The sequence below is a fragment of the Colius striatus genome, unplaced genomic scaffold (assembly GCF_028858725.1).
Source record: "Colius striatus isolate bColStr4 unplaced genomic scaffold, bColStr4.1.hap1 scaffold_86, whole genome shotgun sequence".
Lineage (NCBI taxonomy): Eukaryota > Metazoa > Chordata > Aves > Coliiformes > Coliidae > Colius > Colius striatus.
This window is the reverse complement of record NW_026908542.1, coordinates 71,857-94,058: the sequence shown is the minus strand read 5'-3', so window position 1 is coordinate 94,058 and position 22,202 is coordinate 71,857. Positions and strand designations below refer to the sequence as shown.

The 22,202-nt window shown below is 55.2% G+C and overlaps 3 protein-coding genes across 3 annotated transcripts in view; 2 read left to right on the top strand and 1 right to left on the bottom strand.

The window, feature by feature from the left end:
* The first annotated feature begins 3,208 nt into the window (after positions 1 to 3,208).
* Positions 3,209 to 10,981, top strand: RPS5 (ribosomal protein S5). Its single transcript, XM_062020246.1, has 6 exons — positions 3,209 to 3,285; positions 4,431 to 4,536; positions 7,926 to 8,135; positions 10,442 to 10,570; positions 10,665 to 10,763; positions 10,865 to 10,981. The coding sequence occupies exons 2-6, from the start codon at positions 4,432 to 4,434 to the stop codon at positions 10,931 to 10,933; spliced, it is 612 nt and encodes a 203-aa protein (XP_061876230.1). The 5' UTR covers positions 3,209 to 3,285; position 4,431; the 3' UTR covers positions 10,934 to 10,981.
* An 846-nt stretch (positions 10,982 to 11,827) lies between these two features.
* On the bottom strand, positions 11,828 to 16,212 carry LOC133629585 (C-type lectin domain family 2 member D3-like). The gene is made up of 5 exons (XM_062020235.1): positions 16,156 to 16,212; positions 13,937 to 14,120; positions 12,630 to 12,814; positions 12,293 to 12,393; positions 11,828 to 12,183 (listed from the first exon to the last, which is right to left on the bottom strand). Exons 1-5 carry the CDS (start codon positions 16,210 to 16,212, stop codon positions 12,033 to 12,035), a joined length of 678 nt encoding a protein of 225 aa, XP_061876219.1. The 3' UTR covers positions 11,828 to 12,032.
* The window catches only part of ZNF692 (zinc finger protein 692), a 27,554-nt gene continuing 19,287 nt past the window's right edge, over positions 13,936 to 22,202 (top strand). The window contains exons 1-3 of the mRNA XM_062020247.1: positions 13,936 to 14,046; positions 15,055 to 15,251; positions 17,081 to 17,112. Coding sequence (XP_061876231.1) covers positions 14,023 to 14,046; positions 15,055 to 15,251; positions 17,081 to 17,112 — 253 coding nt within the window. The 5' untranslated portion in view covers positions 13,936 to 14,022. The remainder of the gene's footprint in view (positions 14,047 to 15,054; positions 15,252 to 17,080; positions 17,113 to 22,202) is intronic.

Here is a 22,202-nt window from a genome sequence, read left to right as displayed (position 1 = left end):
GCTGATGGTGCCGGGGTGGTTTGGTAACGGGTCCTGGGGGCATCCCAGGGAGGGGTGTGGGGTGCCAGGCGTGGGGGGTGCTGGGGCAGGGGCACTGCTGGGGGGTGCTGGGGACAGGGGGCAGGGGGTAGAGGTGATGCTGGGAATGAGGGACACCAGGCACGAGGGCACCAGGCACAGGCGTGAGGGATGTGGGGTGTGAGGGATGTGGGGCACAAGGGATGTGGGGCACAAGGGCATCAGGCACAGGTGATGCCAAATGTGAGGGATGTGGGGCACAAGGGATGTGGGGCACAAGGGCATCAGGCACAGGCAGTGCCAAATGTGAGGGACGTGGGGCACAAGGGGCATCAGGCACAGGCGATGCCAAATGTGAGGGATGTGGGGTGTGAGGGATGTGGGGCACAAGGGCATCAGGCACAGGCAGTGCCAAATGTGAGGGATGTGGGGCACAAGGATGTGGGGCACAAGGGGCACCAGGCACAGGCAATGCCAAATGTGAGGGATGTGGGGCACAAGGGGCATCAGGCACAGGCAGTGCCAAATGTGAGGGACATGGGGCACAAGGGATGTGGGGCACAAGGGATGTAGGGCACAGGCAATGCCAAATGTGAGGGAGGTGGGACACAAGGGATGTGGGGCACAAGGGGCATCAGGCACAGGCAATGCCAAATGTGAGGGATGTGGGGCACAAGGGATGTGGGGCACAAGGGATGTGGGGCACAAGGGGCTTCAGGCACAGGCAATGCCAAATGTGACAGACATGGGGTGTGAGGGATGTGGGGCACAAGGGATGTGGGGCACAAGGGGCATCAGGCACAGGCAATGCCAAATGTGAGGGATGTGGGGCACAAGGGATGTGGGGCACAAGGGGCATCAGGCACAGGCAATGCCAAATGTGAGGGATGTGGGGCACAAGGGATGTGGGGCACAAGGGGCATCAGGCACAGGCAGTGCCACATGTGAGGGACATGTAACAAGGGATGTGGGGCACAAGGGATGTGGGGCACAAGGGGCATCAGGCACAGGCAATGCCAAATGTGAGGGATGTGGGGCACAAGGGGCATCAGGCACAGGCAATGCCAAATGTGACAGACATGGGGTGTGAGGGATGTGGGGCACAAGGGATGTGGGGCACAAGGGGCATCAGGCACAGGCAATGCCAAATGTGACAGACATGGGGTGTGAGGGATGTGGGGCACAAGGGATGTGGGGCACAAGGGGCATCAAGCACAGGCAATGCCAAATGTGAGGGATGTGGGGCACAAAGGATGTGGGGCACAAGGGGCATCAAGCACAGGCAATGCCAAATGTGAGGGACATGGGGCACAAGGGATGTAGGGCACAGGCAATGCCAAATGTGAGGGAGGTGGGACACAAGGGATGTGGGGCACAAGGGATATGGGGCACAAGGGGCATCAGGCACAGGCAGTGCCAAACGTGAGGGATGTGGGGCACAAGGGATGTGGGGCACAAGGGGCATCAGGCACAGGCAATGCCAAATGTGAGGGACATGGGGCACAAGGGATGTGGGGCACAAGGGGCATCAGGCACAGGCAATGCCAAACGTGAGGGACATGTGACAAGGGATGTGGGGCACAAGGGATGTGGGGCACAAGGGATGTGGGGCACAAGGGGCATCAGGCACAGGCAATGCCAAATGTGAGGGACGTGGGGCACAAGGGATGTGGGGCACAAGGGATGTGGGGCATGAGGGATGTGGGGCACAAGGGACACCAGATGCAGATGATGCCTGGCACAAGGAACATGGGACATGAGGGACACCAGGCATAGGCAATGTCAAGCGTGAGGGATGTGGGGCACAAGGGGCATCAGGCACAGGCAATGCCAAATGTGAGGGATGTGGGGCACAAGGGATGTGGGGCACAAGGGGCATCAGGCACAGGCAGTGCCAAACGTGAGAGACACAGGGCACGAGGGACATGGGGCACAAGTGATGCCAGGGGTGAGGGAGATGGGGCATGAGGGACACTAGGCACAGGCAATGCTAAGGACAAGTGACACAAGGCACGAGGGGCACCAGGCACAGGTAATGCCAAGCATGGGGGATATGGGGCACAAGGGACATGGGGAACAAGAGACACTGAGCACAGGTGGTGCCAGGGGTGAGGGACATGGGGCATGAGTGACACAGGGCACAAGGGACATGGGGGTACCGGGGACATGGTGCACAAGGGACACTGGGCACAAGTGATGCCAGGGACATTGTGCACCAGGGACGTTGTGCACCAGGGACGTTGTGCACAAGCGATGCCAGGAGTGAGGGACATTGTGCACCAGGGACATTGTGCACAAGGGACACTGGGCACAAGCGATGGCAGGGACATTGTGCACCAGGGACATTGTGCACAAGGGACACTGGGCACAAGCGATGGCAGGGACATTGTGCACCAGGGACATTGTGCACAAGGGACACTGGGCACAAGCGATGGCAGGGATATTGTACACCAGGGACATTGTGCACCAGGGACATTGTGCATAAGTGATGCCAGGGGTGAGGGACATTGTGCACCAGGGACATGGTGCACCAGGGACATTGTGCACCAGGGACACTGGGCACAAGGGACACTGGGCACAAGCAATGCCAGGGGTGAGCGACATTGTGCACGAGGGACACTGGGCACAAGCGATGCCAGGGGTGAGGGACATAGTGCACCAGGGACATTGTGCACCAGGGACATTGTGCACAAGCGATGCCAGGGGTGAGGGACATTGTGCACCAGGGACATTGTGCACAAGCGATGCCAGGGGTGAGGGACATTGTGCACCAGGGACATGGGGCACCAGGGACATTGTGCACCAGGGACACTGGGCACAAGCGATGCCAGGGGTGAGCGACATTGTGCACCAGGGACATAGTGCACTAGGGACATAGTGCACCAGGGACACTGGGCACAAGGGACACTGGGCACAAGCGATGCCAGGGGTGAGCGACATTGTGCAGGAGGGACACGGGCCATGAGAGACGTGGGTCAGACGCTATGCCAGGGTCAAGGCACACGAGCCACGAGGGTCCCCGGGCACAATGACCACCGGGCACGACCCCCGCGGGGGATGGGGGGGGGAGGATGTGCGGGGCCGCCCCGCGTGCGCATGCGCAGAGAGCCCGGGGAGTGTGTGTGGGGGGGTGTGTGAGGGCAGCGTGGGGCCGCCAGGGGGCGCTGCGCATGCGCGGAGGGAAGCGCGCGGCCGCCCCTGGATAAGAGCCCGGGAAACCCCGGCGAGGCCCTTTCGCTTCGCCGGACGCGCCGAGGCCGCCGCCATGTGAGTGCGGGGCGGGGGGTGCGGGAGGGGGGGCGGCTCTGGGGGGCTCGGGTGCGAGTTGGGGGCGCTGAGGGCTGTGAGGGGGAACTCTGGGGGGCTGAGGTGGGCGTTGGGGGTTGAGGGCTGTGAGGGGGAACTCTGGGGGGCCTGAGGTGGGAGTTGGGACGCTGAGGGCTGTGAGGAGGGCCTGAGGTGGGAGTTGGGGGCGCTGAGGGGTGTGAAGGGGGCTTTGGGGGGGCTGAGGTGGGAGTTGGGGAGCAGAAGGCGGTGGGGGAGTGAAGGGCTGAGGCGGGGGGCTGAGGACTGTGAGGGGCTGAGGTGGGAGTTGGGGGACTGAGGACTGTGAGGGGCTGAGATGGGAGTTGGGGGTCTGAGGACTGTGAGGGGCTGAGATGGGAGTTGGGGGACTGAGGGCTGTGAGGGGCTGAGGGGAGAGTTGGGGTCTGAAGGCTGTGAGGGGAGCTGAGGTGGGAGTTGGGGGGCTGAGGGCTTTGAGGGGCTGAGGTGGGAGTTGGGGTCTGAGGGCTGTGAGGGGCTGAGGTGGGAGTTGGGGTCTGAGGGCTGTGAGGTGGGAGTTGGGGTCTGAGGGGTGTGAGGGGCTGAGGTGGGAGTTGGGGGTCTGAGGGCTGTGAGGGGAGCTGAGGTGGGAGTTGGGGTCTGAAGGCTGTGAGGGGAGCTGAGGTGGGAGTTGGGGTCTGAAGGCTGTGAGGGGAGCTGAGGTGGGAGTTGGGGGGCTGAGGGCTGTGAGGGGCTGAGGTGGGAGTTGGGGGGCTGAGGGCTGTGAGGGGCTGAGGTGGGAGTTGGGGGGCTGAGGGCTGTGAGGGGCTGAGGTGGACTCTGTTGGGATTTTGGGGTGCCTGGTACACCCTGAGCTCTGTTCATTTGGGTTGAGGACGGGGGGCAGCCCCCTGTCACATAACTTCTTAAGGATTTTGGGACACCCCAGACCACTTTGAGAGGTTGAGACCCCCTCATTCTGCATTAAACACCCAACATAGGGCTGGGGTTGTTGGGGGATGCATGGGAGGTACCTGGTGCCATATGGAATGTTTTGGGGAGGACCAGTTTGAACTGGGAAGGGCTTTTAACCTCACTGGGAGCTGTAGCCCCCCAACCCTGACTTCCTCCCCCCTCATCATGTCCAGCATGACTGACTGGGAGACGGCGCCCGCTGTCACCGAGACCCCCGACATCAAGCTCTTCGGGAAATGGAGCACGGATGATGTGCAGATCAATGACATCTCCCTCCAGGTACTGGGGGAGCTTCTTATAGAATCAGATGTTGGAAAAGCCCCTGGAATCCAACCCTCAGCTCACCCTGCCCAGCACTGACCCACAGCTTTGGGATCCCTCCAGGGCTGGGCACTGCCCCAGCTCCCTGGGCAGCCTGGCACAGGGCTCACACCCCTCTCAGGGAAACAGCTCTGCCTCAGCTCCAGCCTCAACCTCCCCTGGGGCAACTTGAGGCTGTTTGCTCTTGTCCTGTCATTCATTACTTCTTTTTCCATCAAAGCCCCACCAAAAATGCACTTTTTCCTTTAAAACTGCACCAAAACTAAAACTTTTCCTTCAAAACTCCACTAAAAGAAACATTTTCCCCTAGAAGAACGCCAAAGATAATATTTCTCTCAAAAGTCCCCCAAATCTCCACTTTTCCCCTCAAAACTTAACCAGAACCCCACATTTTCCCTCGGAATTGCACCAGAACCACGAATTTTCTCTCATAATTCTGTCAAAACCCCACTTTTCCATCAGAACTCCACCAAAACCGCACTTAGTCCCGCAAAAGTTCACCAGAACCCTGCTTTTTTCTCTCAAAGCTCCCACAAAACCCACTTTTTCCCTCAGAACTCTAAGCCCCGTGTTTATCTTCAGAACTCCCCTCAGAACCCTGTTTTTTCCTTCAGAGCTTCACCAAAACTCCACTTCTTCCCCCAAAAGTCCCACAGACCCCACTTTCTCCCTCAGAACTCCCCTCTGAAAGTCCTTTTTCCCTCAGAACTCCACTTTTCTTCTCAGAGTTCTGTCAAAACCCCACTTTCTCCTTCAGTTCACCAAAACCTCTCACATTTTCCCTCAGAACTCCCACAAAACCCCACTTTTTCCCTTAAACTCCCCTCAAAACATACTTTTTCCCTCAGAGCATCACTGAAGCCCCACTTTTTCCCTTAAACTCCCTCAAAACCCCATTTTTTCCTTCAGAACTTCCCCAAAATCCCACTTTTTCTGCTAGATGTCTACCAAAGCCCCACTTTCTCCCTCAGAACTCCCACAAAACCCCACTTTTTCCCTCAGAACTGTACCAAAACCCCACTTTTTCCCTCAGAACTGTACCAAAACCCCACTTTTTCCCTCAGAACTGTACCAAAACCCCACTTTTTCCCTCAGAAGTCAAACAAAACCCCACTTTTTCCCTCAGAACTGTACCAGAACCCCACTTTTTCCCTCAGAAGTCAAACAAAATCCCCCTTTTTCCCTCAAAAGTCAAACAAAATCCCCCTTTTTCCCGCAGAACTGTACCAAAACCCCACTTTTTCCCTCAGAAGTCAAACAAAACCCCACTTTTCCCCTCAGAACTGTACCAAAACCCCACTTTTTCCCTCAGAACTCCCCTTGTACAAACCCTCACCTTTCCAAAGCCGTTCCCCAGAGCAGCCCCAGCCCTGAGCCCTGCTCCCCAGGCCTGGAGCCATCCAGCTTTCCCACCCACACGGAGCCCAAGTGTCACAGGGTGGATGGTCCCTGAGGGGGGTCCCACCTCCCTCCCCCACCATGGAGACCCCTCAAAGCTCCCTCAAAACCCCACTTTTCCCTCAAAACCCCACTTTTTCCCTCAGAAGTCAAACAAAACCCCACTTTTTCCCTCAGAACTGTACCAAAACCCCACTTTTTCCCTCAGAAGTCAAACAAAACCCCACTTTTTCCCTCAGAACTGTACCAAAACCCCACTTTTTCCCTCAGAAGTCAAAACCCCACTTTTTCCCTCAGAACTCCCCTAAAACCCCACTTTTTCCCTCACAACTCCCCTTTTACAAACCCTCACCTTTCCAAAGCCGTTCCCCAGAGCAGCCCCAGCCCTGAGCCCTGCTCCCCAGGCCTGGAGCCATCCAGCTTTCCCACCCACACGGAGCCCAAGTGTCACAGGGTGGATGGTCCCTGAGGGGGGTCCCACCTCCCTCCCCCACCATGGAGACCCCTCAAGGCTCCCTCAAAACCCCACTTTTCCCTCAAAACCCCACTTTTTCCCTCAGAAGTCAAACAAAACCCCACTTTTTCCTTCAGAACTGTACCAAAACCCCACTTTTTCCCTCAGAACTGTACCAAAACCCCACTTTTTCCCTCAGAACTGTACCAAACCCCCACTTTTTCCCTCAGAAGTCAAACAAAACCCCACTTTTTCCCTCAGAAGTCAAACAAAACCCCACTTTTTCCCTCAGAACTGTACCAAAACCCCACTTTTTCCCTCAGAAGTCAAACAAAACCTCACTTTTTCCCTCAGAAGTCAAACAAAACCCCACTTTTTCCCTCAGAACTGTACCAAAACCCCACTTTTCCCCTCAGAAGTCAAACAAAACCCCACTTTTCCCTCACAACTCCCCTTGTACAAACCCTCACCTTTCCAAAGCCGTTCCCCAGAGCAGCCCCAGCCCTGAGCCCTGCTCCCCAGGCCTGGAGCCATCCAGCTTTCCCACCCACACGGAGCCCAAGTGTCACAGGGCGGATGGTCCCTGAGGGGGGTCCCACCTCCCTCCCCCACCATGGAGACCCCTCAAAGCTCCCTCAAAACCCCACTTTTCCCTCAAAACCCCACTTTTTCCCTCAGAAGTCAAACAAAACCCCACTTTTTCCCTCAGAACTGTACCAAAACCCCACTTTTTCCCTCAGAAGTCAAACAAAACCCCACTTTTTCCCTCAGAACTGTACCAAACCCCCACTTTTTCCCTCAGAACTGTACCAAAACCCCACTTTTTCCCTCAGAACTGTACCAAAACCCCACTTTTTCCCTCAGAAGTCAAACAAAACCCCACTTTTTCCCTCAGAACTGTACCAAAACCCCACTTTTTCCCTCAGAACTGTACCAAAACCCCACTTTTTCCCTCAGAAGTCAAACAAAACCCCACTTTTTCCCTCAGAACTGTACCAAACCCCCACTTTTTCCCTCAGAACTGTACCAAAACCCCACTTTTTCCCTCAAAAGTCAAACAAACCCCCATTTTTTCCCTCAGAACTGTACCAAAACCCCACTTTTTCCCTCAGAACTGTACCAAAACCCCACTTTTTCCCTCAGAAGTCAAACAAACCCCCACTTTTTCCCTCAGAACTGTACCAAAACCCCACTTTTTCCCTCAGAAGTCAAACAAAACCCCACTTTTTCCCTCAGAACTGTACCAAAACCCCACTTTTTCCCTCAGAAGTCAAACAAAACCCCACTTTTCCCTCACAACTCCCCTTTTACAAACCCTCACCTTTCCAAAGCCGTTCCCCAGAGCAGCCCCAGCCCTGAGCCCTGCTCCCCAGCCCTGGAGCCATCCAGCTTTCCCACCCACACGGAGCCCAAGTGTCACAGGGTGGATGGTCCCTGAGGGGGGTCCCACCTCCCTCCCCCACCATGGAGACCCCGAGATCTTTCCCCCCCTCAGGATTACATCGCCGTGAAGGAGAAATACGCCAAGTACCTTCCCCACAGCGCCGGGCGCTACGCGGCCAAGCGCTTCCGCAAGGCGCAGTGCCCCATCGTGGAGCGCCTCACCAACTCCATGATGATGCACGGCCGCAACAACGGCAAGAAGCTCATGACCGTCCGCATCGTCAAACACGCCTTCGAGATCATCCACCTGCTCACCGGAGAGGTCAGGGGCCAGGGGGGTCGGTTTAGGGCAGCTAGAAGGGTTTTGTGTGGCCTTTGGGGGTGTGAAGTTGTTTCTGGGGGGTGGTTTGGGGAGCGTGAGGAGGTTTTTTGAGGGGCTAGGAGATGGTTTAGGACTGGTTGGAGAGGCCTAAAGGGATTTTCTGAGGGCTGAGGGTGGTTTGGGGGGGCTAAAGGGGTTTTCTGGGACATGCAGAGTGTTTTGGGGGCCCAAACGGGGTTTTGGGGGGTGTGTTTTGGTGGTTTAAAGGGGTTTTGTGGGGTGGTTTGGGAGGGCTGGGGTAATTTGGCTTTGGTTTGAGGGGTCTGAAGCGATATGGGAGGCCTGAAGGTTGTTTGGGGGTTGGTTTGGGGAGGTTTAAAGATGTGCTGGGGATGGTTTTGGGGGGGCTTAAGGGGTTTTCTGAGAGATGGATGATTTGGGGGGACTTAAGGGTTTTTTTGGGGGCTAGGGGTGGTTTGGGGTGGGGTTTTCTGGGTGCTGGGAGACAGTTCAGGACTGGTTTGGGGGTTTAAAGGGGTTTGAGAGGGCTGAGGTTGGTTTGAGAGGTTTGCTGGGGATGGTTTGGGGTAAATTAAGGGTTTTCCTGGGAGATAAAGTGTGATTTGGGGGCTGGTTTTGGGGGGCTGCAGGAGTTTTCTGAGAGAGAGGGTGCCAGGGTGTGGTTTGGAGCATTTCTGGGGCGCTGGGGGTTGATTTGGGGCTCCTAGGAGGAGTTTTTTGGGTGCTACAGGTTGATTTTGAGCATTTTTAGTTGCCAGTGGGGACTGTTTTGAGTGCTGGGAGGTGCTTTTGGGGTCCTAGAAAGCTCTTTTGGGTACCAGAGGATGGCTTTGAGCATTTTTGGGTGCTGCTGGTGATGGGTTTGAGTGGTTTTGGATGCTGTGGTGTGATTTTGAGGCCCTAGGAGGTTCTTTTGGGTGCTAGAGGCTGATTTTGAGCCATTTTGGGTGCTGGTGGGGGTTGTTTTGGGTGGTCAGGGGCTGGTTTTGGGGTCTTAGAAGACTTTTGGGCACTGGGAGTTGGTTTTAAGCATTTTTGAGTGTCGTGGAGATGGGTTTGGATCCCTTGGGGTGTTTTTGGGTGCTGAGGGTTGAGTTTTGCTGGTTCTGGGTGCTGCTGGGGTCATTTTAGGTGCTAAAGGTTGATTTTTAGCCATTTTGGCTGCTGTTTGGGATGGTTTTGGGTCCTGGGGAGGTGAGTTTGGGGTCCTTTGAGGTTCTTTTGTGTGGTAGGGGCTGATTTGGAGTGGTTTTGGGTGCTGATGGGGATGGTTTTGAGGCTGGGGAATTGGTTTTGGCGTCCTGGAAGGTTCTTTTGGGCGCTGGGAGTTGGTTTTAAGCATTTTTGGGTGCTGTGAGGTGGTTTTGGATCCCTTTGGGGTCATTTTGCGTGCTGGGCTTGTAGTTTTGACTGGTTTTGGGTGCTAGAGACTGATTTTGAGCCTTTTTGGGTGCTGGTGTGGATGAGTTTGGGTGGTTTTAGGTGCTTGGGGGTTGTTTTGAGGTCCTAGAAGGCTCTTTCGGTTGCTGGAGTTTGGTTTTGTGCATTTTTTTATGCCAGGGAGGTGTTTTTGGGTGCTTGGTTTGGTTTTGAGGTCCCAGGAGGTTGTTTTGGGTGCCAGAGGCTGATTTTGGGTGCTGGAGGGGATGAGTTTGGGTGGGGTTTGGGTGCTGGTGGGGAAGGGTTTGGGCCTTTTAGGGTTCTTGGGGGTGGGTTTGAGGTCCTAGGAGCTTCTTTTGGGTGCTAGAGGGTGGGTTTGGGTGCTGGTGGGGAAGGATTTGGACCTTTTAGGGTGCTTGGGGATGGTTTTGAGGTCCCAGGAGGTTGTTTTGTGTGCTAGAGGCTGATTTTGGGTGCTGGAGGGGATGAGTTTGGGTGGGTTTTGGGTGCTTGGGGATGGTTTAGAGGTCCCAGGAGCTTCTTTTGTGTGCCAGAGGCTGATTTTGAGTGGTTTTGGGTGCTGGTGGGGAAGGGTTTGGGCCTTTTAGGGTTCTTGGGGGTGGGTTTGAGGTCCTAGGAGGTTCTTTTGGGTGCTAGAGGCTGATTTTGGGTGCTGGTGGGGATGGGTTTGGGCCTTTTAGGGTGCTTGGGGATGGTTTTGAGGTCCCAGGAGCTGCTTTTGGGTGCCGGGAGCTGTTTTTAAGCATTTTCAGCTGCTCTGGAGGTATTTTTGTGTCTCTAGCATCTTCCTCTGGTGCTGTGGGATGGGTTTAGAGCCCTTGCAGTTGCCAGGGGGTCGTTTTCAGGCGTGAGGGGGGCTGATTGCTCCCCCTTCCCTCCGGCAGAACCCCCTGCAGGTCCTGGTGAACGCCATCATCAACTCGGGCCCCCGCGAGGACTCGACCCGCATCGGCCGCGCCGGCACGGTCCGCAGGCAGGCGGTGGACGTGTCCCCCCTGCGCCGCGTCAACCAGGTGCCTCCCCTCTCCCTGTCCCCCCTCCTGCCTGTCCCCAAGGGTCCCCTCTGCCTGTCCCCAACGTCCCCTTGGCTCTGTCCCCTCTGCCCAGGCCATCTGGCTGCTGTGCACCGGGGCCCGCGAAGCCGCCTTCCGCAACATCAAAACCATCGCGGAGTGTTTGGCCGACGAGCTCATCAACGCTGCCAAGGTGAGAGGGGAGGGGACACACACCCTGTCCCCTCTTCTTGGGGACACACTGCTCCCCCCTCCCTCATTTACACCCATCTCCTTCCCCCCACAAACACCCAGGGCTCGTCCAACTCCTACGCCATCAAGAAGAAGGACGAGCTGGAGCGTGTGGCCAAATCCAACCGTTAGATGCCACCGGCGTCACCTCCTCCCCCAATAAAAGTGACATGCTCTGTGTGTCCCCTCCCCAGGTCCTCTGTGAGCTGTGGGGTGGGGAGGGGATACCCCCACAGTGATGGAACTCCACACACACTGGGAGTACTGGGGGGCTTCAGGATGGGGGGGTCTCACGTGGGGAGCTGAGCCCCAGGCAGGGAGGTGGCTCCATGTCTTGTTTGTCCTCTGGGAAAGGTTGGGGTTGGGTTCTCTTGTTCTTGTGCCCACTCCCCCAAGGCTGTGGGGTTTAAGGATGCTCCCAAATTAGGGGGGTGAGTCCCCCCACCTCCCCCTGGCATAGGGAGGCTCCTGTTGTCACCATGGGGGGATGACCTTGACCCTCTCGCTCTTCTATCAGAGACTGTCACACCTACAGCTGGCTGCAGGTCCTGGAGGGGGGTCCTGCTGTAGCCAGGGGTGCAATCAGCCTCCCCCTCATGGTCTCTGCAGCAACAGGAGATCACTGAACCTCCCCCAGTCCCCAAGGTGTCCCCAAAGTCACTCGTGGTGTCCCCAGACCTGGAGGACATGGGACTGAACGTGAGGGGAGAAGGTTCTGATGAGGAGGGGTCACCTTCTCTAGGAGAGGGGGGGGACAGGGGGGAATTTCATGGTGAGAAGGGAGGCTGAGACCACTTCAGGACAGACACTGGGGCCAGTTCAGCACATCCCCCACCCCCTGACACAAGGAGGGGGGTTTCAGCAGAGAGCAGCCCCAGACCTGGGCTGTGCAGGGGGCAGAGAGCTCCAACCACCCCCCTGCAGTGACTGGGGAGACCCCAGGGGGTGCTGGGCCCTGCCCCACGTGTCCCCTGAGGGGAAGGGCTGGGGCTGCCCCACACAAGGGACACCCAGGGGAAGCTCAAAGGTTTTTATTACAGAGTAGAAAAGGCCTCCTACAATGTGAGGAGTTGCATCAGCGGTGGAGTCAGCATCCTGGTCCCAGCAGAAACCCCAAGCCCAGGCCTGAGCTCACATTCAGGCACTTGGCAGCTTCCACATCAGCTCCCCTCATCACCCCAGGCCTGGCAGGGGGTAGGACACCCCAGTGCTGCTCTGAGCTGTGCCAGAGCTAAAGCTGTGGGTGCCCAGCCTGGGAAAGGCCACTTCTCCAGTGGCTCAGGGGTTTGCTGCAGATGTAGGGGTAGAGGTCAGAGCAACTCGCCCCCCTGAGGTGCCCATGGATCAGAGTCAGACAAGGATCCACCCCCTGAAGTGAGACCCTGCAGGGAGAAGGAAGGAGCTGGCTCAGGGGCTGTCCCCAGCCCCCAGGCCCTGCCCATCTCACCACGGGACAGGCCCTGTGCAGCCTCAGCCCATGATGGGACTCACCTGAAGGTGAAGTTGCTGCCATCCACTCTCTCCAGGTGCTCACCCTGTCTCCTCACACCCACCCAGCAATCCAAATCACCTTGGAGGCGCTGCAGAAACTCCTGGGGAGGAGAGAGAGGAGCCAACAGTCAGGAGCTGCTGCCAGCACCACACCAGCCACCAGCCCAGCACCTGACACCCAGCAGCAGCTCCAATGAGCTTCAGAGCTGCAGCAGCTCAGTAACCAGAGATGTGCTTTGGCTCCACACCACCCCCTGTGCATCCCTCCCTTCCAGCCCACAACGTGCCTCTACAAGCACCTCAGGGGCTGCACTCACCCCCACAGCCCCCTCCTCACCATTTCCCACTCCTCCTGCAGCATGGCCAGCGATGCCCCGTGCTGTGAGCACTGTGCTTGGCTCCCGTTCCAGCTGCTGATGTTCAGCGAGAGGTGGTAGCACATGTTCCGGTACCCGACCCAGTCAGAGGCACAGCCCAGCCCCGGGGCCGCAGGCAGAGCTGCCCCCGCTGCACGGCTCCCTGCTGCACAGGGACAGGAGGGCAGGGAGGGAGCTCAGAGGATTCCCCTCGCCACGGAGCGGGGCACTGTGTTCTGTCACTGCCTTAATTACCGCCTCATTAACAGTGAGCCGTGACGTGGGCTCCGTCCTGTGCCCGAAACCAACTAACAAAGATGAAAACCAAGCCCTTAACCAGACCCCTTTTCTGGAGGGTGATGCTCAGGACCTGAGAGGAACGATTCCATGGCTAAATGAATTCCCCCTTCTGCCTTTTCTCCCCCACCCTCTTCTGCCTTTCCTCTCTTCTCCCTTTTCCCTCTTCTGCATTCTTCTCTTCTCTTCTCTTCTCTTCTCTTCTCTTCTCTTCTCTTCTCTTCTCTTCTCTTCTCTTCTCTTCTCTTCTCTTCTCTTCTCTTCTCTTCCCTTCCCTTCCCTTCCCTTCCCTTCCCTTCCCTTCCCTTCCCTTCCCTTCCCTTCCCTTCCCTTCCCTTCCCTTCCCTTCCCTTCCCCCTTCCAATCTCCTTCCTCATCCTTTCCCATCCACTTCCCCTTCCCTTCCCCATCCTCTTCCTCATCCCCTTCCCCCTTTTTCTCCCTCTTCTTTCTTCCCCCTTCTACTATTTCTCCCCTTCCCCCCTTTTCTTCTCCCTTTTCCCCTTTTCCCTTCCCCCCTTCTTTTCCCCCTCCTTCTTCCTTCTTCCCCCCCGTTCTGCCTTTTATCCTTTTATCCTCCTCTCCTTCTCCCCTTCCCCCCTTTTCTTCTCCCTTTTCCCTCTCCTTCTCCCTTTTTCTCCCTTCTCCCCCGCCTTCCCCCAATGCTTTTCCCCCTCTTCTTCCTTTTTCCCCCCATTTCTCCCTTTTCCCCCCCTCTCTGCCTTCCCCCCAATGCTTTTTCCCCTCCTTTCTCCTTTTCCCTCTCCTCCTCCCTTTTATTCCCCCCCCTTTCTCCCTCCCCTTTCTCCTTTCCCTCCTCTTCGGGGGTGTTTCAATCCCCATCCATCCCCCCCACACCGGAGTTTCCCATCATCCCCCGCGTCACCCCCGTTCGGGACTACACCTCCCATCGGCCCCCGCGCTCACTTCCGGTTTCCCCTCCCGCGCATGCGCAATCGCGGGGAGGCGGCGCCTCGCCCGCCATCTTTACCCGCGGCCCCCTCAGCGCTGGGAGCGGTTCCTCCTTCGGCTCTTAAAGGGGGCACGGCCGCGCGGGTGGGGCCACCCCGGCATGAGATGCAGCGCGGGCCGCCGGACGAGGTTCGGAGGCCGGCGGGGAGGGAGGGGAAGGGCGAGCGGGTGTCGTTTGGGATCGGCCGCAGCGGGAACGGAGCCTGAGGGGGGGGGGGGGCGGCCCGTGAGGGGCGGGAGAGAAAAGGCGGGAAGGCGGGAGGGGGCGGGGCCAAAGGGAGGAGCCAATAGGGAAGGGCGGAGCCGCGCGGGGGCGGGGCCAAGGGATGATGAACGGGGAGCCAAGGCGAGGGGGCGTGGCCTGGGTGAAAGGGGCGTGACCGAAGCGATGAGCCAATGGGGAGGGCGGAGCCGCTTAGGGGGCGGGGCTAAGGGATTATGAATGGGGAGCCAAGGCGAGGGGCGTGGCCAAATGGAGGAGCCAATGGGGAAGGCGGAGCCGCGCGGGGGCGTGGCCAAGGGATGATGAATGGGGAGGGGTCAATGAGGGGGCGGGGCTTGCGCGACACGGCCACGACCCTTCCACCACCCCCCCTGAGCCCCCCAAGACCCCCCTTATGGAGCTGGGTCACCCCCAAATCCCTCTCCCACCCCCCATAACCACCCCTAGGTGTCCCCCAGCCCCCTCCCATCACACCCTTTACCCCCTCAATACCTCTCCCATGATGCTGGGTCACCCCAAATCCCCCCTGAGCCCCCCAAGACCCCCCAATGATGCTGGGTCACCCCCAAATCCCTCTCCCACCCCCCCTAACCACCTACAGGTGCCCCCCAGCCCCCTCCCATCACCCCTTTTACCCCCCCAATACCTCTCCCATGGTTCTGGGTCACCCCCATCTCTCCCCTGAGCCCCCTAAGACCCCCCTTATGGAGCTGGGTCACCCCCAAATCCCTCTCCCACCCCCCATAACCACCCCCAGGTGCCCCCCAGCCCCCTCCCATCACCCCTTTTACCCCCTCAATACCCCTCCCATGATGCTGGGTCACCCCCATATCCCCCTCCCATCCCCCCAATCCCCTTCCCACCCCCCATAACCCCTTCCCCATGTCTCTCTTCCCCTTCTCCCTCCCCCCCAGCCCCCTCCCATGGAAGCCAGAGGGGGGTCTGGTCCCCAAGCCCCCGACCTCATCCGTCGCCAGAAGCGCCGGGAGCTGGACGCTCGGCGCAGCAAGTGCCGGATCCGCATCGGGGGGCACCTGGAGCGCTGGTGCCAGCTCAAGGACCAGCTGGGCTTTGCTCTGCACTCCCAGTTGGCCCAGTTCCTGCTGGACAGGTCTGCTTGGGGGGGGTTTTACTGGGGAAGGGGTGAGGTGGGAAGTGCTTGATGGGATGGGGTTGTGGGGGGACACTGGGGTGAGGCTGGTTCATGGAGGAGCTGGGTGAAGGGGCAGAGGGATGCTGAGGCAGCTCCCTGCTGGCTCCAAACTGGGAGCACTGGTTGCTGGAGCTGCCAGGCAGGGAGAGCTGGAGAGTTGGGCACAGGGGAAGCTGCTGAGGGGCACCAAGGGCTGAGTCCTGCAGCTGGGGGAGGAACCAGCCCAGCAGCAGCCCAGGCTGGGGGTGAGCTGCTGGAGAGAGGCTCCAGGAGAAGAGCTGAGGCTCCTGGGGGAGGTTTCTGCTCCCTGGGCCACTGGAACCAGAGAATCACACAATGGGGGAGGTTGGAAGGGACCCACAGAGCTCCTCCAGCCCTAAAGCAGGTTCCTCATGCTCAGGGGGACACAGGAACATCTTGAGGTGGGTTTGGAAGCCACCTGAGATCCTCCCTGAGCAGCCTGGGCCAGGGCTCAGCACCAAAGGAGTTTCTCCTCATGGTTCCAGTGGCACCAGAGACTCACTTCAGAGCTTTAAGAGCTCCCCCAGCCCCATAAAGCAGGTTCCTCATGCTCAGGGGGCACAGGATGGTGCTCAGGAGGGTTTGGAAGCCACCTCAGATCCTCCCTGAGCAGCCTGGGCCAGGAGTTTCTCCTCCTGTGCCACTGGAACCAGAGAATCACACAATGGGGGAGGTTGGAAGGGACCCACAGAGCTCCTCCAGCCCTAAAGCAGGTTCCTCATGCTCAGGAATGAGTCCAAGTGGGTTTGGAAGCCACCTGAGATCCTCCCTGGGCAGCCTGGGCCAGGGCTCAGCACCAAAGGAGTTTCTCCTCATGGTTCCAGTGGCACCAGAGACTCACTTGAGAGCTCTTGAGACCTTGAAGAGCTTCTCCAGGCCCATAAAGCAGGTTCCTCATGCTCAAGGGCACAGGAACATGTTGAGGTGTGTTTGGAAGCCACCTGAGATCCTCCTTGAGCAGCCTGGGCCAGGAGTTTCTCCTCCTGTGCCACTGGAACCAGAGAATCACACAATGGGGGAGGTTGGAATGGACCCATAGAGCTCTTTAGAGCTCCTAAAGCAGGTTCCTCATGGTCAGGGGGACACAGGAACATGTTGAGGTGGGTTTGGAAGCCACCTGAGATCCTCCTAAACAACCTCCCTGGGCAGCCTGGGCCAGGGCTCAGCACCAAAGGAGTTTCTCCTCATGGTTCCAGTGGCACCAGAGACTCACTTCAGAGCTCTTGAGACCTTGAAGAAGCTGTGGAGTATCTCAGGTGGCTTCCAAACCCACCTCAACATGTTCCTGTGCCCCCCCTGAGCATGAGGAACCTGCTTTAGGGCTGGAGGAGCTCTGTGGGTTCCTTCCAACCTCCCCCATTGTGTGATTCTCTGGTTCCAGTGGCACAGGAGGAGAAACTCCTGGCCCAGGCTGCCCAGGGAGGATCTCAGGTGGCTTCCAAACCCACCTGGACTCATCCTGTGCCCCCTGACCATGAGGAACCTGCTTTATGGGGCTGGGGGAGCTCTTAAAGCTCTGAAGTGAGTCTCTGGTGCCACTGGAACCATGAGGAGAAACTCCTTTGGTGCTGAGCCCTGGCCCAGGCTGCCCAGGGGGGATCTGAGGTGGCTTCCAAACCCACTTGGACTCATTCCTGAGCATGAGGAAGCTGCTTCAGCGGGGGTTTGGAGCTGGATGAGCCCTGTGGGTCCCTCCCAGCCCCTGTGACTCTGTGCTGTGTGAGGAAGGAGGGTGACAGCAGCTGGTTGTGTCTGTTCCACGGCAGGTTCAGCACCCAGGGATGCGTCTGGAGCTCGGGTAGGTGCCTCCTCACCTCCAGCCTCTGTGTGGGGCGTGTTTTGGGGGGGGAAAGTTGGGTTTTGGTGAAGAGAGAAGGTGGGAGATGCAGCTGGAGCTGGTGTCCAGTCGCTCTGCAGGGAGCTGGGGGGGGTTCTGAGGGGAAAAGTGGGGGTTTTGGTGCATTTCTGAGGGGAAAAGTGGGGTTTGGGTGGAGTTCTGAGGGAAAAAGTGGGTTTTTTGTGGAGTTTTGAGGGGAAAAGTGGGGTTTGGGTGGAGTTCTGAGAGAAAAATTGGGGGTTGAGTGGATTTCTGAGGGGAAAAATGGGGTTTTGAGGGAAAAAGTGGGGTTTTTGGTGGAATTCTGAGGGAAAAAGTGGGGTTTGAGTGGATTACTGAGGGGAAAAGTGGGGTTTTTTGTGGAGTTTTGAGGGTAAAAGTGGGGTTTGGGTGGAGTTCTGAGGGAAAAAGTGGGGGTTTGAGTGGGTTTCTGAGGGAAAAAGTGGAGATTTGTGGGAAAAAGCGTGTTTTTTGTGGAGTTTTGAGGGTAAAAGTGGGGTTTGGGTGGAGTTCTGAGGGGAAAAGTGGGTGTTTGAGGGGAAAAGTGGGGTTTGGGTGGAGTTCTGAGGGGAAAAGTGCGGTTTGGGTGGAGTTCTGAGGGGAAAATGGGGTGTTTGAGGGTAAAAGTGGGGTTTGGGTGGAGTTCTGAGGGGATTAATGGGGGTTTTGAGAGAAAAAGTGTTTTTTTTGTGGAGTTTTGAAGGTAAAAGTGGGATTTGGGTGGAGTTCTGAGAGAAAAAGTGGGGGTTGAGTGGATTTCTGAGGGGAAAAATGGGGTTTTGAGGGAAAAAGTGGGGTTTTTGGTGGTTTTGAGGGGAAAAGTGGGGTTTTGGTGGATTTCTGAGGGGAAAAGAGGAAATTTGTGGGAATAAGTGGTTTTTTTGTGGAGTAATGAAGGTAAAAGTGGTGTTTTTGGTGGAGTTCTGAGGGAAAAAGTCGTTTTTTTTGTGGAGTTTTGAGGGTAAAAGTGGGGTTTTGTTGGAGTTCTGAGGGAAAAAGTGGGGTTTGAGTGGATTTCTGAGGGGAAAAACGGGGTTTTGAGGAAAAAAGTGGGGTTTTTGGTGGAGTTTGGAGGGTAAAAGTGGGGTTTGGGTGGAGTTCTGAGAGAAGAAGTGGGGGTTTGATGGGAAAAGTGGTCTTTTTGGTGGAGTTCTGAGGGAAAAAGTGGGGTTTTTTATGGAGTTTTGAGGGTAAAAGTGGGGTTTTTGGTGGAGTTCTGAGGGTAAAAGTGGAGATTTGTGGGAAAAAGTGGGGTTTTTTGTGCATAATGAAGGTAAAAGTGGAGTTTGAGTGGAGCTCTGAGAGAAAAAGTGGGGGTTGAGTGGATTTCTGAGGGGAAAAATGGGGTTTTGAGGGAAAAAGTGGGGTTTTTGGTGGTTTTGAGGGGAAAAGCGGGGTTTTGGTGGATTTCTGAGGGGAAAAGAGGAAATTTGTGGGAATAAGTGGTTTTTTTGTGGAGTAATGAAGGTAAAAGTGGTGTTTTTGGTGGAGTTCTGAGGGAAAAAGTGGGGTTTTGAGGGAAAAAGTGGGGTTTGGGTGGAGTTCTGAGGGAAAAAGTGGGGTTTGAGTGGATTTCTGAGGGGAAAAATGGGGTTTTGAGGGAAAAAGTGGCGTTTTTGGTGGAGTTTGGAGGGTAAAAGTGGGGTTTGGGTGGAGTTCTGAGGGAAAAGTGGGCCTTGAGTGGATTACTGAGGGGAAAAATGTTGTTTTCAGGAAAAAGTGGGTTTTTTGTGGAGTTTTGAGGGTAAAAGTGGGGTTTGGGTGGAGTTCTGAGGGGAAAAATGGGTTTTTGATGGAAAAAGTGGGTTTTTTTGTGGAATTCTGAGGGGAAAAAGTGGGGTTTGAGTGGATTACTGAGGGGAAAAGTGGGGTTTTGAGGGGAAGAGGGGTTTTTTTGTGGAGTTCTGAGGGAAAAAGTGGGGTTTGGGTTGAGTTCTGAGGGAAAAAGGAGGTGTTTGAGGGGAAAAATGGGGTTTTTGGTGGAGTTCTGAGGGGAAAAGTGGGAGTTTTGAGGGAAAAAGTGGTTTTTTTGTGGAGCAATGAAGGTAAAAGTGGGGTTTTTCGTGGAGTTCTGGGGGAAAAAGTGGGGGTTTGGTGGATTTCTGAGGGGAAAAGTGGAGATTTGTGGGGAAAAGTGGGGTTTTTTGTGGAGTTCTGAAGGTAAAAGTGGGGTTTGGGTGGAGCTCTGAGAGAAAAAGTGGGGTTTGAGTGGATTTCTGAGGGGGAAAATGGGGTTTTGAGGGAAAAAGTCCATTTTTTTGTGGAGTTTTGAGGGTAAAAGTGGGGTTTGGGTGGAGTTCTGAGGGGAAAAGTGGGGTTTGAGTGGATTACTGAGGGAAAAATGGGGTTTTGAGGGTAAAAGGGGTTTTTGGTGGAGTTTTGAGGGTAAAAGTGGGGTTTGGGTGGAGTTCTGAGGGGAAAAGTGGGTGTTTGAGGAGAAAAGTGGTGTTTTTGGTGGAGTTCTGGGGGGAAAAATGGGGGTTTTTGAGGGAAAAAGTGGTGGTTTTGGTGGTTTTGAGGGAAAAAGTGGGGTTTGGGTGGAGTTCTGAGAGAAAAAGTGGGGGCTGAGTGGATTTCTGAGGGGGAAAAATGGGGTTTTGAGGGAAAAAGTGGGGTTTTTGGTGGAATTCTGAAGGAAAAAGTGGGGTTTTGAGGGAAAAAGTGGGTTTTTTGTGGAGTAATGAAGGTAAAAGTGGGGTTTGGGTGGAGTTCTGAGGGAAAAAGTGGGTATTTGAGGGGAAAAGTGTTTTTTTTTGTGGAGTTCTGAGGGAAAAAGTGGGGTTTTGAGGGAAAAAGTGGGTTTTTTGTGGAGTTTTGGGGGTAAAAGTGGGGTTTTTGGTGGAATTCTGAGGGGAAAAGTGGGGTTTGAGTGGAGTTCTGAGGGAAAAGTGGGCCTTGAGTGGATTACTGAGGGGAAAAATGGGGTTTTGGGGGGAAAAGTGGGGTTTTTGGTGGAATTCTGAGGGGAAAAGTGGGGTTTGGGTGGAGTTCTGAGGGAAAAGTGGGCCTTGAGTGGATTACTGAGGGGAAAAATGTTGCTTTCAGGGAAAAAGTGGGTTTTTTGTGGAGTTTTGAGGGTAAAAGTGGGGTTTGGGTGGATTACTGAGGGGAAAAATGGGGTTTTGAGGGAAAAAGTGGGTTTTTTTGGTGGAATTCTGAGGGAAAAAGTGGGGTTTGAGTGGATTACTGAGGGGAAAAATGGGGTTTTGAGGGGAAAAGTTGTTTTTTTGTGGAGTTTTGAATGTAAAAGTGGGGTTTGGGTGGAGTTCTGAGGGAAAAAGTAGGGTTTGATTGGATTTCTGAGGGGAAAAATGGGAGTTTCTAAGGGAAAAAGTGGTGGTTTTGGTGGTTTTGAGGGTAAAAGTGGGGTTTGGGTGGAGTTCTGAGGGAAAAAGTGGGGTTTGAGTGGATTACTGAGGGGAAAAATGGGGTTTTGAGGGAAAAAGTGGGTTTTTTTGTGGAGTTCTGAGGGTAAAAGTGGGGTTTAGGTGGAGTTCTGAGGGAAAAATGGGGTTTTGAGGGGAAAAGTGGAGGTTTTGGTGGATTTCTGAGGGAAGAACTGGAGATTTGTAGGGAAAAGTGGGGTTTTTGGTGGAGTTCTGAGGGAAAAGTGGGGTCTGAGTGGGTTTCTGAGGGGAAAAAGTGGGTTTTTTGTGGAGTTCTGAGGGAAAAAGTGGGGTTTGGGTTGAGTTCTGAGGGAAAAAGGAGGTGTTTTGAGGGGAAAAATGGGGTTTTTGGTGGAGTTCTGAGGGGAAAAGTGGGAGTTTTGAGGGAAAAAGTGGTTTTTTTGTGGAGCAATGAAGGTAAAAGTGGGGTTTTTCGTGGAGTTCTGGGGGAAAAAGTGGGGGTTTGGTGGATTTCTGAGGGGAAAAGTGGAGATTTGTGGGGAAAAGTGGGGTTTTTTGTGGAGTTCTGAAGGTAAAAGTGGGGTTTGGGTGGAGCTCTGAGAGAAAAAGTGGGGTTTGAGTGGATTTCTGAGGGGGAAAATGGGGTTTTGAGGGAAAAAGTCCGTTTTTTTGTGGAGTTTTGAGGGTAAAAGTGGGGTTTGGGTGGAGTTCTGAGGGAAAAAGTGGGGTTTGAGTGGATTACTGAGGGGAAAAATGGGGTTTTGAGGGAAAAGTGGGGTTTTTGGTGGAGTTTTGAGGGTAAAAGTGGGGTTTGGGTGGAGTTCTGAGAGAAAAAGTGGGGTTTGGGTGGAGTTCTGAGGGAAAAATGGGGTTTTGAGGGAAAAAGTCCGTTTTTTGTGGAGTTTTGAGGGTAAAAGTGGGGTTTTGTTGGAGTTCTGAGGGAAAAAGTGGGGTTTGAGTGGAGTTTTGAGGGTAAAAGGGGTTTTTTTGTGGAGTTTTGAGGGTAAAAGTGGGGTTTGGGTGGAGTTCTGAGGGAAAAAGGGGGTGTTTGAGGGTAAAAGTAGGGTTTTTGGTGGAGTTCTGAGGGGAAAAATGGGGGTTTTGAGGGAAAAAGTGGTTTTTCTGTGGAGTTTTGCAGGTAAAAGGGGTTTGGGTGGAGTTCTGAGAGAAAAAGTGGGTATTTGAGGGGAAAAGTGGGGTTTGAGTGGATTTCTGAGGGGAAAAATGGGGTTTTGGTGAAGTTTTGATGGAAAACATTGGTTTTGGTGGAGTTTTGAGGGGAAAAAAGTGGGGTTTTGGTAGACTTCTGAGAGAAAAGTGGGTTTTGGTGGTGTTTTGAGGGGAAAAAGATGGGATTTTAGTGGATTTTTGAGGGGAAATTGGGGTTTTGGTGGAGTTTTGAGGGAGAAAAGTGGGGTCTTGGTAGATTTCTGAGGGAAAAAGTGGGGTTTTGGTTGAGTTTTGAGATAAAAGTTGGGTTTTTTGTGGGAAATTTGGGGTTTTTAGTGAAGTTTTAAGGGGAAAAGTGTGGTTTTGGTGGAGTCTTGAGGTAAAAGTTGGGTTTTTAGTGGAGTTTTGTGGGAAATTTGGGTTTTTTAGTGGTGTTTTAAGGGAAAAAGTGGGGTTTTGGTGCAGTTTTGATGGAAAACATTGGTTTTGATGGAGTTTTGAGGGGAAAAAGTGGGCTTTTTAGTGGAGTTTTAT